We start from the raw sequence: 14,527 nt of genomic DNA on the forward strand, positions 1-14,527 counted from the left end.
GTAGCCTTGTTGAGTTTTCGATAGTCCATGCATATCCTCCATCCGGTAATAGTGCGAGTGGGTAATAGCTCATTATCCTCATTAGTAACCACTGTCGTGCCTCCTTTCTTCAGAACACACTGGACAGGGCTCACCCATGAGCTATTGGAGATAGGGTAAATCACTCCAGCATCAAGCCATTTCAGAATTTCTTTCATCACCATTTTCTTCATAACAGGGTTGAGTATTCGTTGTGGTTCGATTGAATTACCGTGTCAATCTTCAAGCAGAATCTTGTGCATGCAAATCGTGGGACTAATACCCTTCAAGTCCTCCATAGTCCAACCAATTGCTTTCTTATAATGCATCAAAACACTTAACAAAATTTGTTCTTGATTAGTCGTTAGGTTAGCGGAAATAATCACCGGTAAAGTCTCATCGCTACCTAAGTAAACATATTTAAGATGCCCTCGCAAAGTTTTAAGTTCTAAAGTAGGTGCATGCAATAATGAAGGCTTAGGAGGAATAAATTCATCAAAATTCAGAGGTTCAAAATTCATACCTGATCTAGCTTGTAGTAAGCTAGACTGCTTCTCCAAAATTGAAAAGTTATCGGACTCCACTAAGCTTTCATCATCCACCCAATAATCATTTTCTGTTAGCTGAATGAAATTATTCTGGCAAAGATGTTCAGTTTCTTCTTCAATCACTGAGTTCAATTCAGAAATGCCTTGGCATTCTTTAATGTCATCAACATATTGAGTGTTCGAAACACAATGACAGTCACACACTGATCAACCACTCTCATAGTGAGTTCACCTTTTTCACAGTCGATCAATATATGTCCAGTGGCTAGGAAAGGTCTTCCCAAAATAATTGGTGCCTTGGCATCAACTTCGCAGTCCAGAATTAAGAAGTCGACTAGAAACACAAACTTGTCCACCCGTACTATAACATCCTCGACTCTCCCTTCATGTTTAACATGGGATCTTTCGGCAAGTTGTAAAATAACCGAGGTGGGTCTTGCATCTCTTATGCCAAGTTTCAAGAATATTGACTTTGGCATTAAGTTGACACTAGAGCCAAGATCACACAGTGTCTTTCCAATGAAATTAGCTCCAATCAAACAAGGAATAATGAAGCTGCATGGATCATTTCGCTTTGGCAGCAACTTACTCAATGAAGAACAAAATTCTGTTGTCGTGGCAACAGTCTCTACTTTCCTCTTCTTGGTACAGATTTCCTTCAGAAATTTGGCATACATCGACATCTGTTATATAGCTTCCAAGAGAGGTACATTGATATGGAGCTGATCAAGAATGTCCACAAACTTCTTGAACTGAACTTCATCATTATGTTTCTTTAATCTTTGCGGAAAGGGTGGTGGAGGTCTATCTTCCTTAACCACAATAGTAGGAATAACTTTTTCTGTGACATCATAATCTGGTGCCTTAACAGAATCCTCTTCCTTGTCCTTCTTAGTACTGCTATCATCATGCAATTCAGCTTAACATTTGTCATTAGTGGGAATAGAGTCATCATGTTGTACCCGACTAGCTTTGACTTGTTGATTGATTTGTGTTCCACTCTTAAGAGTTAACACATTGCAATGCTCATTTCCATGCCCTTTAGTGACTTCAGTATCACTTGGCAATCATCCTTACTGACGCTCTTGCAATGTCGTAGCAATCTGACCAACTTGACCTTCCAAAGCTCTCAGAGATGAGCTATGGCTTTGAAGTAAGGCGCCTTAACTGTGAAGTAAAGCTCCTTGATTCTTAATTGAAGTAGAATGGTCTTGCAGCATTGTCTTCGTAGTAGATATGAATTCTTGAATTGTAGCTTCCCAAGAACTCATGCTTGCTGAAGTTGAAGCTCCCTTGTTGGAATTATACGATGGCATAACATTTTGGTAACCTTGAGGCTCATTATTGTGATTCTGCTACCAAGTAGGTTGACTAGCATTGTGGGCTCCTTGATTTCCCCATGATAAATTGGGGTGCTGACGACATCAATCATTATAAGTGTTAGACCAAGGATTGTTGTTGCCTCGATTGAAATTACTCACAAAGTTAATGGACTCATGGTTGCTCGGGCATTCACTCTCGTGATGATTACCTTGGCATAACAGACATGCCAAGCTAGTTACTTTCACTTCCTTCACCTCAGTAGAACGTTATAAGTTTTCTAGCATATTGGTGATAGTTAAGAGTTGAGCGGACACCGAATCTTTGGTATCTAACTCAAATGCTCCAGGTGCTCTCCTCCTACTCCCAAGTCTTGAGGAAGGAAACTGATAATCATTGTTAGCAATTCTGTCCAATATAGCAAATGCCTCAGTAAGTGATTTATCCAACAATGTCCCATTTTCCGAGGCATCCAATAACATCCTCGTGGGTGCATTGACTCCATTATAAAACATGACTACTTGAGTCCAATCATGAAAACCATGATTTGAACACTTTCGAAGCAAACTCTTATAACGATCCCAACACTCATACATGGATTCATCGTCGCCCTGGCGAAAAGATGATATATCATTCCTTAGCTGAGTATTCATGTTTGGTGGGTTGTACCTCAATAAGAAACGCTTGCAAAGATCAGTCCATGATTCCATCAAACCGGAAGGTACACCACTCAACCAAGCCCTTGCTCGGTCACGCAATGAATACATAAATAGCTTTAATTTCAGAAAATCCTCATGCACTCCTTCTTGACGAAAAGAATCACAAACTTCCAAAAAATTTCGAATGTGCTGACTGAGATCTTCATTTGGCATACCCCCCAAACTGACCAATAGAATTCAACATGTTGAACATGACTGGTTTCAGCTCAAAATGTGTAGCTTGAATATCGTGTGCCATAATCCCAGGATTCAGATCATCCAACATCGGATTTAAGTGATCACGAATAACGCACGGCCTAACAGCAGGATCAACATTGCCTAATGCCGCGTCATTCTGATTTCCATCAACCTGACCAATGTCTTGGTTTCCAATTTGATACATATTTCTTCTAGCGCGTTGAGGACGTCTCCTTTGTCTAAAGAGTCTTTCAATCTCAGGTTCTATCGGTTCCAAAGGCTCTTGAGAATTTCTTTTAGGCATACACTAAATAAACCTGAAAAATAAAAGAAAAATATAAAGTAAACTATACACAAATAAAAATGCAAAACAAAATAAAATGCTCTGGCAAAACTAAATAACTTCAGGCTGCCAATCCCCGGCAACGGCGCCAAAAACTTGTCCGCGTGTGTGAGTACTATAAAATATACGCAAATAATGTGCAAGTATACACAATCACTCAAGTAATACAATGATGAGTGAGTATCGTCTCCACAAGGATTGGGTGAAATTACAAAAGTCTAACCAAAGCTAAGCACTAATCTATCTATGTATAGTTAGCCTTTATATATACAAATGTCACGGCAAATGAAAATATATGAAGGTGGATGTAGATGAATGGTCTGATGGTGTAGCAGATGGAAATTCAGTGGCAAGATAAGATGTTTAGTGTTGAAAATAGTGCAATGTCGAGGCAATGGAAGATGGTAAATAAACAATAAATAAACATCAAATAAAATGAAAATAAGATAATCCTCAAGTGACAAGCTTCCAACAGAATGAATGATAGGGATTGATTTAAGTATGCTAAACTTATTTCTCCGGCATATTTAAGCTATCTAATCTTTACTTGCTCGACATGGCTTTCCTAAAATGTTCTCAAAGGAACCTAACAGAATAGGATGCCAAGGCATCTGCTCTCACTCAACGATGTTGGTCAGCCTACCCTATTGATAAAAACACACCCTTTTTAGTCGTTGAAATCCTATCATAGTCTCTCTCGAGATCTAAGGGATTAGGTTAAAATATCCCTAGGCCGGTTCAAAGCCCCTTGAAAATACTATAACCCATTACTTATGAGGATCTTGTCTTACGGTTCTCTCGAATACTTACAAGTATTTTTAGCTTAGGTTTCTCCCGAATACCTAAACTTCATCTAAGAAATGGACATTTCCATGCCTCTTACAAGCCTAGATGGTGAAGCATTCATAAGCAAAGCAAATAAAGAACCAAAATAAACTTAAATATACCATTAAAATAAAGTCTAAACATCCATTAAACCAATCACCACCAAATAAGTTAGTTCATGGTGGGGTTCGAAATATCCAAACACAAAGTCATGCAAATATTCATTCTAACAACCCATAAATAAATAAAAAAAATAGTAGCAAAAAGGAAAGTGAGAAGTAGCATTCGACACGCCACCGGAGGTCTCCTCGACTACCACGAATCACCTTAGCTCGCTAGCTCCTCTCGGCACTTAGTACGCCACTCCTTGGAGCTTTATCAATGGAGGAAAACCCAAGGAAGAAGAAAAGGACAAGGAAATAAAAAACTGATTTTTTTCTGCTCTGTGCGTGTGCCTCATCCTTCATTTTCTCCTCTTTTAGTGTCTCCCTTGAGGTGTAATATATAATAAAAATATCTAGGGGTAATGATGAGGTTGTTAGGTGCAAAATACCCCTCATACCCCTAGAATCACACCATAAGCATGAATCTTATCCTCCAGGTGGGAGTGGTCCTATAGCAGCTCTGTCAGGCGGTTACAACAATCATTTCACGTGTAGAGTCAGCTGTCCTCATACAGCTACATCTTTTTGTCATTTTCTACGCCAGAAATGCCAAGGCATTTCAATCTGCTTCAGCAACGTGTGATGCCGCGACATTACTTCCCATCGAATCCTTTTTGCTTGCTATTCCTTGACACCACAGACAAACTGCACCTTTCCCTCAAGCAGCATCATTAAGAAATAAAATAGCATTACTACCACAAATGCAACTATATGCAACTACATGATCCTAAAATGCCTAAAATGAGCTTTTAAACAAACAATAACTTAAGCAAAAAAGGCCTTAAAAGTAGCCTTTTTAGGAAGTTAACAATAGGATTGTTCTATATAGGAGATCTTAACACCCTCTTCATTTCCCATAAGTAGTGTATTATTACCTTTTTAAACAACACCAGAGTTAAACATAGATAGATCATTAGTGACATGATGTGTTGCTCCTGTATCTGGATACCAGACAGTATCAGCAACTTTGGTTGAGGCATTGCCAGAAAGCAATGTGGAGACAAAGGTTGTTGGTGAGGAAGGCATTGAATGGCCAAAAGGATTCTGCCCAACACTAGAACCAAATGACGAATCACCAGAAATTGTATTTATAGGAGGCATTGACATCGGATACGGGACCTGAGGAGTGAACGAATTACCACTCTGATAATAAGGCACTGATCCAAATGACTGCATACCAGGAAAAACTGAGTTAGCAACAGGATGATAGAAGAACATAGGAGATTGAGCAAAACCAAGACTCATCGAGTGACCATATGCATGCATGCTAACAGCAGTCTACTGCTTATCACCCGAGACACTGCGAGACTGTTTCAACCCATCATTAATCGACACAGAAGAGTCAGTCACCCCAGAGTACTCACGATCAAACTTGTGATAGCACTTTTGAACAATGTGGCCAAATTTTTCACAGAGTTGACACTGAGGTCGATTAAAGTTATTGTAGCGAACACGACCTCTACCATGAAAGTTGTCACCTTCTTGATTCCTTGCTGAGTTAGACTGTGACTGAGATGAAGCATTTCCAGCAATGGATCTTGATTCTTGATAATCTTTATCACCAGAATGAGCTGCTATATTAACAGAAGCACTTTCACATATGAAAAGTTTCTGTCGAGCTTCACAATCAAGAAGCATTTAAGTTAGAACATCTAACGACAAAGAATCACGAGAGGCTATAGCAATGATAGACTCAAATTCCATGGATAAACCAACAAAAAAAAACACTAACATGTTCTTGTTCAATTACTAAACTTCCTGCAGCATTCAGCATGTCACAAATGTACTTTACCTTTTCCAGATATTCATTTACTGTCAACCCAGCCTTCTTTTGCGAATGAAGACTATGTCTAAGAGCAGACACTTTTGCACTAGATCTTGAACCAAAAAGTCTTGAAATGGAATTCCAAATGGTGAGCGTGGATGTCAGACCAGTGATGTGAGGAAGGACTTCTGTACTCATAGTGGTTAAGAGCCAAGGCGCTAACAGTTTATCTTGTTGCCTATAAACCATAAAGGCATAATTCTCTTCCTCTTATCCTGATTCATTCATAACAGACTCACTAGATGTTTCCACAAGAGGTAAGTGCTCTCAGATAATTTCGCAATGTCATGCTTAGGAATATGTTGAACTATCAAATTAACCGAAGAGGAAGCCATAGGGGAAGTAACGAGCAAGTAAATCAACAAGAGGCTAAGTAGAAAACACCTTACCACCTACTTACAACACTTCAAGAATTGCAACTACCTTTAGCAAACTTCGCAACCAACAATTGTAGCTATTGAGAAAGACCAAGCTTCCATGCATCGCGTAAAGAAAAACTTAAGAAATACCGAGCAACGGATAGCAAGATATTCCATATCTTGACGAATGATACCATGTTATAGTTTTACTATAGTGATCGATAGTTACAGAGAATAACAAACTAAAAGAAACAAGGAAGAAGTAAGAAGCAAGATTACTGAACTTCATTCATTTCATTGATTGTATTTCTCTCAATCATAGAGAGTTACACTTATACAACTGATAAGAACAATTCTAGAAGCTCTAACAGTTTTAACAGCTTACAACAATCTTAACTAACTCTAACAAACTAACCATGAGAAGCCAGCTAAGCAAATAGCTTACTCCAGGTCATACACACCAACAAAATTATCCTTCTCTTTTAGATTTTATAATCTGTTGCATACAGGTGTCGTCTCAATTACTTTAAAAATATTAGTGTGAAAAATATTCAAGTATTAATTTCAGCAAAATAAAAAAATTAAATATTTTTATTGATAAAAAATATATATCAAATTAAACATTAAAATTAAAAATTAAATAAAAATGTAAATACTAAAAATCAAATTAAATATCAATGTAATATATATATGAGTTAGGATCCACTTACACGATATAAAATTCTTTTAGTGTTACACATATTTAAGGATGGGTGGAACGTCATGTGGGCCAAGGGGCACCACCAAATATTTTTTAAAATATTAATTAATATTAAAAATATATTTTTTTAAAAAAAATAAAGAAAAAAATTAATCAGGTCCACTCAATTGGAAAAAAATTGTATTTATGAAAAATAAAAAGTACTTTAGCCCCGCTTTAATAAATTCCTAATTATATCCCTAAATTTAGACCGTTAGATGAGAAAAAATAGATGATTGATAATTAAATAAAATCACAGTCATCTATTTTTATTCATCTAATGATCCTAATTTAATATAAAACTAAAAAAAAATTATATTATGTAATATAATCTTTTCCTTATATCTACCAATATATATATATATATATATATATATATATATATATATATATATATATATCGTGATCTTCTCATGTCATATTTAGAATTTACATTTTCTATTTAGTTTTTCCTTTAGAATGCTTTAAAAGTTGTTTAGATAAGCTTTGCCTTTAAATACAAATCGAAGTGAGATCATTACTCAATCAGTCCCTTTCCCTTGACATTTTAATTTTGAAGGGTTAAAAGTCAAAAGACTCAAAAACGGCCTTTTGGAGTCTTATTATGCAATTTGTCCCTTAACTCAAGACTTGAGACCATCCGTACGACCATCTGCTCGTACTCTGACATAAAAATCTAAATCGAATTAAAAACACGTTGAATCCTTCAAACCGAGCTATTTCAAGATTTTGATGTAAAGTTCCGTTTAGCTAAAGTTATTATTAACAAGTGGAATGGAACAAAACTTTGGTTTATTACTAATACTTTCGTTTTCTTTCTTTTTTTTTATACCAAAATCATTTGGTTTAAATTTGTTAATGTCTTGGTGCTGTTACGTTGGAGTTCCGAGGGTATCAGAAGTAAGGTTGTAAATGAGAATAGATAGATAGTAAGTTATTCGAGATCGATTTGGTCAAAGTTCGATAAATTCTCGACTCGAGTTTTTAACGAGCTGAAACGAGCTACTTGATACTCGATTCAAAAAGCTCGCGAGTGACTCGAAAAATAATATATTAAAATTTTGTTTTTTTTAAATTAATTATTAATAATATTACCTGTGCTTATTTTTCTTTTTAAAAAATATAGTATAAGGTTTTCATATACTTAAAATTCAAGTTTGAGTTTGTTTTTTAGCTTCAACCGAATTAAATTTAAGAATTTTTTTCGAACTTTTTTAAGTTTCAGTTCATGGTTTAGAGTTTGAGTCGAACTTGAAAATTTTAGACTTGTGTTTCGAGCTGAGTTAAGCTTCATTTTAGAGTTTTCCAGTTGAGTCAAACTCAACAATACTTGAGCTCAACTCAACTCGTTTACAGCCCTAATCGGAGGTAGGTCTTTAAGGTTCATTATGATGTAGGCTTGAAACCCAATAATATTATGGCCGGTTCAAATCTCCCAGAGATTATAGGCTTGAAGGGGCCTACTTTTTCTTTTTGAATTTATAAGAGGTTAGGGTTGTAGTCCTGACTTCTTAGTGAGCCCAATTATTCCAAGTATTTGATAATATGTGCAGTTGCAGGCGCCGTTTTTCGCCATTTAAAGTCGTTTCATAGAATTTTCCGTTTGTTTTGCGGTTATCCCGGAAGCAGCAATAATGGAGTACAGGAACAAGCTCGTTCTCGCTCCCATGGTTCGAGTCGTAAGTAAATTGAACTTCCAATACTAGATTCTTCCTTTCTTATGTACTCCCTTTTCTTTTTGAAAACTTAATTCTGTAGTTGTACTAATTTGGGTTGATCCAGGGAACCCTGCCATTTAGATTACTAGCGTCTGACTACGGTGCAGATATTACATACGCCGAGGAAATTATTGATCACAAGATTATCAAATGCGAGCGTATTGTTAACGGTACGTCAACATATCTTTTGCTTCAGTTGTGTTTTTTTACTTTTTCTGAACTTGTGCGGGATAATTCTGTTGGTGCAACCAATTTTAAGGATTTTTTAATTTATTTTTACTTAACAATTTTGCTTTAATTTCCTGTATACGGGCATGCTTTTAACTTTGAAAATAATTGGAGCATCAATTAAAAAAATGATAATAATAAAGTAAAAACCATGGATGGAACATCAACTTCATAAAGACTTTTGCTTAAATTTCTTAAAATTCAAATAGAGTCAATGAGATGAAAGTGAGAGGAGTGTTGGATATTGAAGAATGTGAAATAGAAACGACAGAGAAAACTATGGATTGCTATAATTTCTGGTGTTTCATTGAATAACTGATTGTCTTTGATTACATCTGCAATCATCTACATAAAGGGAATATTACATTAGGTGGCTGATGTAACAACTAACAAACTTATTTAACAGAGTAACTGATTCTTTAACCGACTAATAACAGAATGAAACAATCTTCAACGAGACTGTCAGCTGCTGATGTTATCATACGCCATTGGTATTGTGAACACAGAGGAATAGAAAGATAATCGCATTGTGTTTTAATGCTCTCTTTTGTAGCCAACATAATAAGTGTTACAATTATATCACACCTTTTCCAACAATAAGACTATAGTGTGATGTCTTTCTCATATAATTGGAATTGAACTGATTTTGAGAGTCATGTCTGTTTCTGGTTCCATTCTTTCTTTCTTTCTTTTTTTGCAGAATATATCGGATCAACTGATTTTGTTGAGAAGGGAACCAATAATGTTGTCTTTAGAACCTGCAATCAAGAAAGGGATCAGGTTGTATTTCAAATGGGCACTTCTGATGCTGTGAGGGCTCTGAAGGCTGCTGAAATAGTGTAAGTCTTATATGGCATTCTTTTTCTCAGTCATGAAGTTGCAATGATGCTCATAAACTTTTTTCCCGCATCACTACACTGTGTCCATACATGTTTTTTTCCCTTTATTCAAGTCAAACAATATTAATATGCAAGTGATAATCTGAAAAATGATACCGCCCGTTTGTCGTGTTGAACTCTCATATGTTAGCATCAAATCACTTTCTTTTTTGTTTCATATGCAAAACTCTAGTTGAAAATTCTCTTCAGCATACCAGAATATGGCTTGTGCTGTAGGCTATTGGAATCCTAAAGGATTATTTATCAACCATAACTGCATAGATAATGGTTGAATTTGGAATCTGCCCGTGATTGCAGCTCAATTGAATTTAAGAAAAACTAACCCATTATCCACGTGTCTGAGGCTAGTTAATTTGTTTTCTATACTTCAATGTGAACTGTGCTTCTAAAAACTCTGGGTTATCATGACAACAGATGATTGATTTAGTAAATGTATGGTTCGTGTTAAAATGCTTTATTTTTTGCCAAAATTTTAGTCATTATGATAATTTGATCATTGCTCCTTTCCAACTACTTGTTTAAGAAATATACGCTTATTTTATTCATATTATATTCTATTTTTGAGGATATTGGCAATAAATTTAATTAAAAGTTATGATATTTTTTTGTCCCTTGGAATCAAAACCCTTTAAATTTTGTATCTTTCTATAGGTGTAAAGATGTTGCTGCGGTAGATATCAATATGGGTTGTCCCAGGTCATTTTCTGTGAGTGGTGGCATGGGTGCTGCTTTGTTGACGAAGCCAGATCTCATACATGATGTAGATGCTGCATATTATTGGATTAATCCTTTAATTTTCTTACCTTTGTCTGCTGTTAAACTTGATCCTTCACGTTATTATTTTGCTAATTCAGATTTTAACAACTTTAAGGAGGAATATTGACACTCCAGTAACATGCAAGATTCGACTTTTAAATTCATCCCATGATACAGTAGAACTTGCAAGGAGAATTGAGAAGACTGGTGTTTCTGCTCTTGCTGTCCATGGAAGGTAACTTTCGATTCAAACTGCCTTTTAAAAAACCCTTTAGAGCCAAACTTTTGTTTGTTTGAGACAGTTATGACTTATGACTTTTGGCTTGACTGCAATTTGTCAATCAATGAGATCAAGATTAATGCTTTTCATATTCCTTGGTTATAATAGATAGCCGCTTCATCTGTTTAAAAGGGATCGGACATATAAGGTCGTAAGGTACCATTTTTAGCCAAAAGTGTAATGTATTTGTTGCTGAAATATCTATTCTAATTATTTCTTCTACTTTTCAAAAGTAAGTAAATAACTTTGTTGGATTAGCCCTCATAAATGGAAAAGGAAAATTCTATCATATTCTCGATATAGCGACCGGAATTATGTTTTTTGTTCTGAAATATGTATGCTAGTTCTTCTAATTGGATTAGTCATTATGAAAATTAGAAGAACTAGCATACATATTTCAGAAGTAGTTAAATCTAAATTTTGTTGTATCATCCCTGGAAATCAAAAATGGAAAAGGAAAATTCTATCATATTCTTGATATAGCTACCAGAATTGTGTTCTTTTTTCTGAATGATATGTATAAGACAACCTTTTACCTGACGTAATTTTTTCAAAATATAATATTTGGCCATAATTTTATAAAAAAATCTGTAACTTCAATTATTAGCTTAAAATTGTAGGGTGAGGGTATTAGGGGACAAAGTTGGTGAAATCAGGCTGGAAAAGTGAGGCATACTTGATGACTGATAGATCGTAAGAGTTCAAACTATCAACTATGAAGGTGCTAGTCTAGTATTTCGAAGAAGGATATTCTGAGAACTGAAGTTGTTTTTGGAAGGTAAAGGCTTGATTGTCAATCCAATGAACAGATATTTGTTGTCTGTAATGACATAAAAGATTGTTATGATATCAACTATTAAAATAACTATGGATACCATATGGATCGTGTTTCTGTGCTGCCATCTTTTATGTTTGAAGCTTTACTCGTTGAGCATTTGGTGCCCCTCCTCTCTTAATGATGTGTATTTTTCATGTAAAAATTGCAGAAAAGTAGCAGATAGGCCAAGGGATCCAGCTCAGTGGAATGAGATTGCTGATATTGTATCATCATTGTCTATTCCAGTTATTGCAAATGGTGATGTTTTTGAATATGATCATATCGAGCGCATAAAAGTTGCAACAGGTAGCTAAAAGATACTTTTGGTTTTCTAATGATATCCTTGTTATCTTTCTGTTCTAAGTTCTTAAGATGGTACATGTTAAGTGACTAAAAGACATTCTTGCACCATTTGTGTTCATCCTCCTTGCCCCAAGCACTGACAAAATGTGACTGTTATATTGCTAAGATCTCCATATGAATGGTTCCCATGATTCCAGACAATATTAAATTTGTATGCAGTTGACCAATTTCAAAGTCTTTCATATTCTATCTATGCTTTTATATTGTGTCCTGATATGTGTTATATATATATGTATATAAAGGTGCTTCATCTGTTATGGTTGCAAGAGGTGCTCTCTGGAATGTTTCAATTTTCTCTCCCAAAGTAAAAGTACATTGGGAAGATGTGAAAAAGGAGTATGTTAGGAAGGTAGGCTTCTCCATACCGCCCAATTTAAGTGCAACTTGAAAATTGAAATTGTTCTCTGCAATTTCCTTTTAAAGAATTGTAGTACTTTTTCTTAATCTCACTCTCGGGGTAAAAGAAACATGATATGAAACAGAAAAGAAATAAATTGTTGAAATAACCCGATGCTTGTTCAGAGTAATGATTATAAATAAAGCAATTTCTTATGTCTAATGCTCCCAATTAATTTTCGGCATCGCTGAAGATTTCTTCAAAATTTTGTAGTATGGTTTCTGCTATGCTGGTTATGTTTTCATATTTTGGCACTGGATTGGACTTGCCTGAGTTTACAACTTTCTTGAACCTCTTATTTCAGAGCATATCATGGGATAATGATGTTAAAAGTACGAAACACACGTTAAAGGAGTTGATAATGCATTACTCTTGCCTTGAATTCCCAGAAGGAAAAGCTGTGATCAAGTCACAAAATTTGGCAGATCTAGCGTAAGTATGAGTTTACTTACCTTTAGGGCTAAAACAATCTGGTTTTGGTTGCCATCTTGCATTATTCTTTTTCTTTCTCATCCCCATTTGCATTATCCATCAATTACAAGATGGTTGTCCATCTTGGTTATTTAACTCCAAGATATGTATCAGCTATGTCACTTGGAATCCGGTGAGTGTCTGAATATGTATTCATCATCAGTATGTTTATTTTTTTGTAATTTTTTCCCATATATTTGGAGAATCAGACTGTCATATCTATTTTAAATATGTGTCAGAAAATGAAAAGCTCGGGTAAGAGATCTTCAGTAACATTCTCTAAGTAGGGTTTTGTTAACAAGCGCGCTTAGGGCACTTAGTTTACTATATATTAGTAATAAGATTGTCGTAAACTCAATAGTTGATAACCGTATTCTTTATTTTTCAAATATCGATGCATCAGATGAAGATATTAGTATATATAGTATAGTAACCTTAACTGTTAGCTTGAAGCTTTAGGCCGAGTTCTTAGTATGAGGTGAGGTCCCTTGTATCAATGTCATTCATTGATTGCATGCGTTGTTCGGTCGCACATTATTATTTTTTTTAAAAAGGTTATCATAATTCCTCCAATGTGTATGATCCTTGTTTTATTTCCACAGGAAAGTTTACGGGGAAGAAGAATATTACGAGTTGGTTAGTGCGAACAGATTCACTCTCAATGGACATAGATGACTGCACCAAAAACCCCCAGTAGGCTGAAGCTGAACAGTGGGTAGATGTATGGGACGAACTCGTAAAATGGAGGTATCCCCCACAAACCAACCTAGGAATCTAAGGGTTCCTATTGTTGTATCTTAGTGAAATATACATGTAACTCAATAGCACTTATTTCTGTAATGTTTTGATGTTTTAAATTAAAATTATGTCAAGAGTAGTGAAGCTGGCATCCGGTGTTCTTATGCTTAGCCTGATTGAATTTTTGTACACTTTAAGCATTCACTTGCAGAAAATTGTTACACTCTTAAATGGTTCAAAATCTGAAGAAATAAGATATGAAATCCGTAATTTTATTCCAGCTTTTGGAGTCACGCACATATGCTACTTTTTGTTATTTAAAGCATAAAAGGTATGAACATATGTTTGTTGTTACTCTTTATATATGCATTTTTTATTTTTTTTAACAGCGAGGTACCAAAATAAAACATAAATTAAATGTTAGATATAATTTAAAAAAATAAAATTTGGGTATCAAAATAGAATAAAAATAATAGTTTAGATACTAACATGTAATTTACCCTAAATAATAATGTGACTAGATTTTGAACACATGAATTTATGCCTTATGATATTATAGTTATTTTTAAAATGAAATACATCTTAATGTATTTGTGTATTGATTTTCATATTACAGTAATATATTTTATTTTGTTTTTGGTTATTGGAGTAGTTAGTACTTTGGCTTAGTATAGAGATGTTGAAGATTTTGTTTGAAAATCAAGGTGATCTCATAATAATTACATGTGTGTGGTCCATAAGCTTAATTTCAACCCTGTCATCAAAATTTATACTTCTTAAAGACACGGACTTAAGAGAAAAGAGCTAGTTTTTTTTTTTTAGT

At 34.9% G+C, this 14,527-nt stretch overlaps 1 protein-coding gene across 1 annotated transcript; it reads left to right on the forward strand.

Moving 5' to 3' along the window:
* The first annotated feature begins 8,565 nt into the window (after positions 1 to 8,565).
* LOC120141729 (tRNA-dihydrouridine(20) synthase [NAD(P)+]-like) lies at positions 8,566 to 13,915 on the forward strand. The gene is made up of 9 exons (XM_039156525.1): positions 8,566 to 8,716; positions 8,820 to 8,925; positions 9,684 to 9,822; positions 10,534 to 10,642; positions 10,737 to 10,873; positions 11,905 to 12,041; positions 12,341 to 12,447; positions 12,800 to 12,927; positions 13,569 to 13,915. Exons 1-9 carry the CDS (start codon positions 8,672 to 8,674, stop codon positions 13,639 to 13,641), a joined length of 981 nt encoding a protein of 326 aa, XP_039012456.1. The 5' UTR covers positions 8,566 to 8,671; the 3' UTR covers positions 13,642 to 13,915.
* The last annotated feature ends 612 nt before the right edge of the window (positions 13,916 to 14,527 follow it).

The sequence above is a fragment of the Hibiscus syriacus genome, unplaced genomic scaffold (assembly GCF_006381635.1).
Source record: "Hibiscus syriacus cultivar Baekdansim isolate YM2019G1 unplaced genomic scaffold, ASM638163v2 tig00110813_pilon, whole genome shotgun sequence".
Classification (NCBI taxonomy): Eukaryota; Viridiplantae; Streptophyta; class Magnoliopsida; order Malvales; family Malvaceae; genus Hibiscus; species Hibiscus syriacus.

What these genes read in the sequence shown, in the direction of transcription:
- LOC120141729 (XM_039156525.1), top strand. Translation starts at nt 8,672, where the DNA reads ATGGAGTACAGGAACAAGCTCGTTCTCGCTCCCATGGTTCGAGTC. An exon ending in ATGCGAGCGTATTGTTAACG is followed by an intron (nt 8,926 to 9,683) that starts GTACGTCAACAT and finishes CTTTTTTTGCAG; the next exon opens with AATATATCGGATCAACTGAT. An exon ending in GCGCATAAAAGTTGCAACAG is followed by an intron (nt 12,042 to 12,340) that starts GTAGCTAAAAGA and finishes ATGTATATAAAG; the next exon opens with GTGCTTCATCTGTTATGGTT.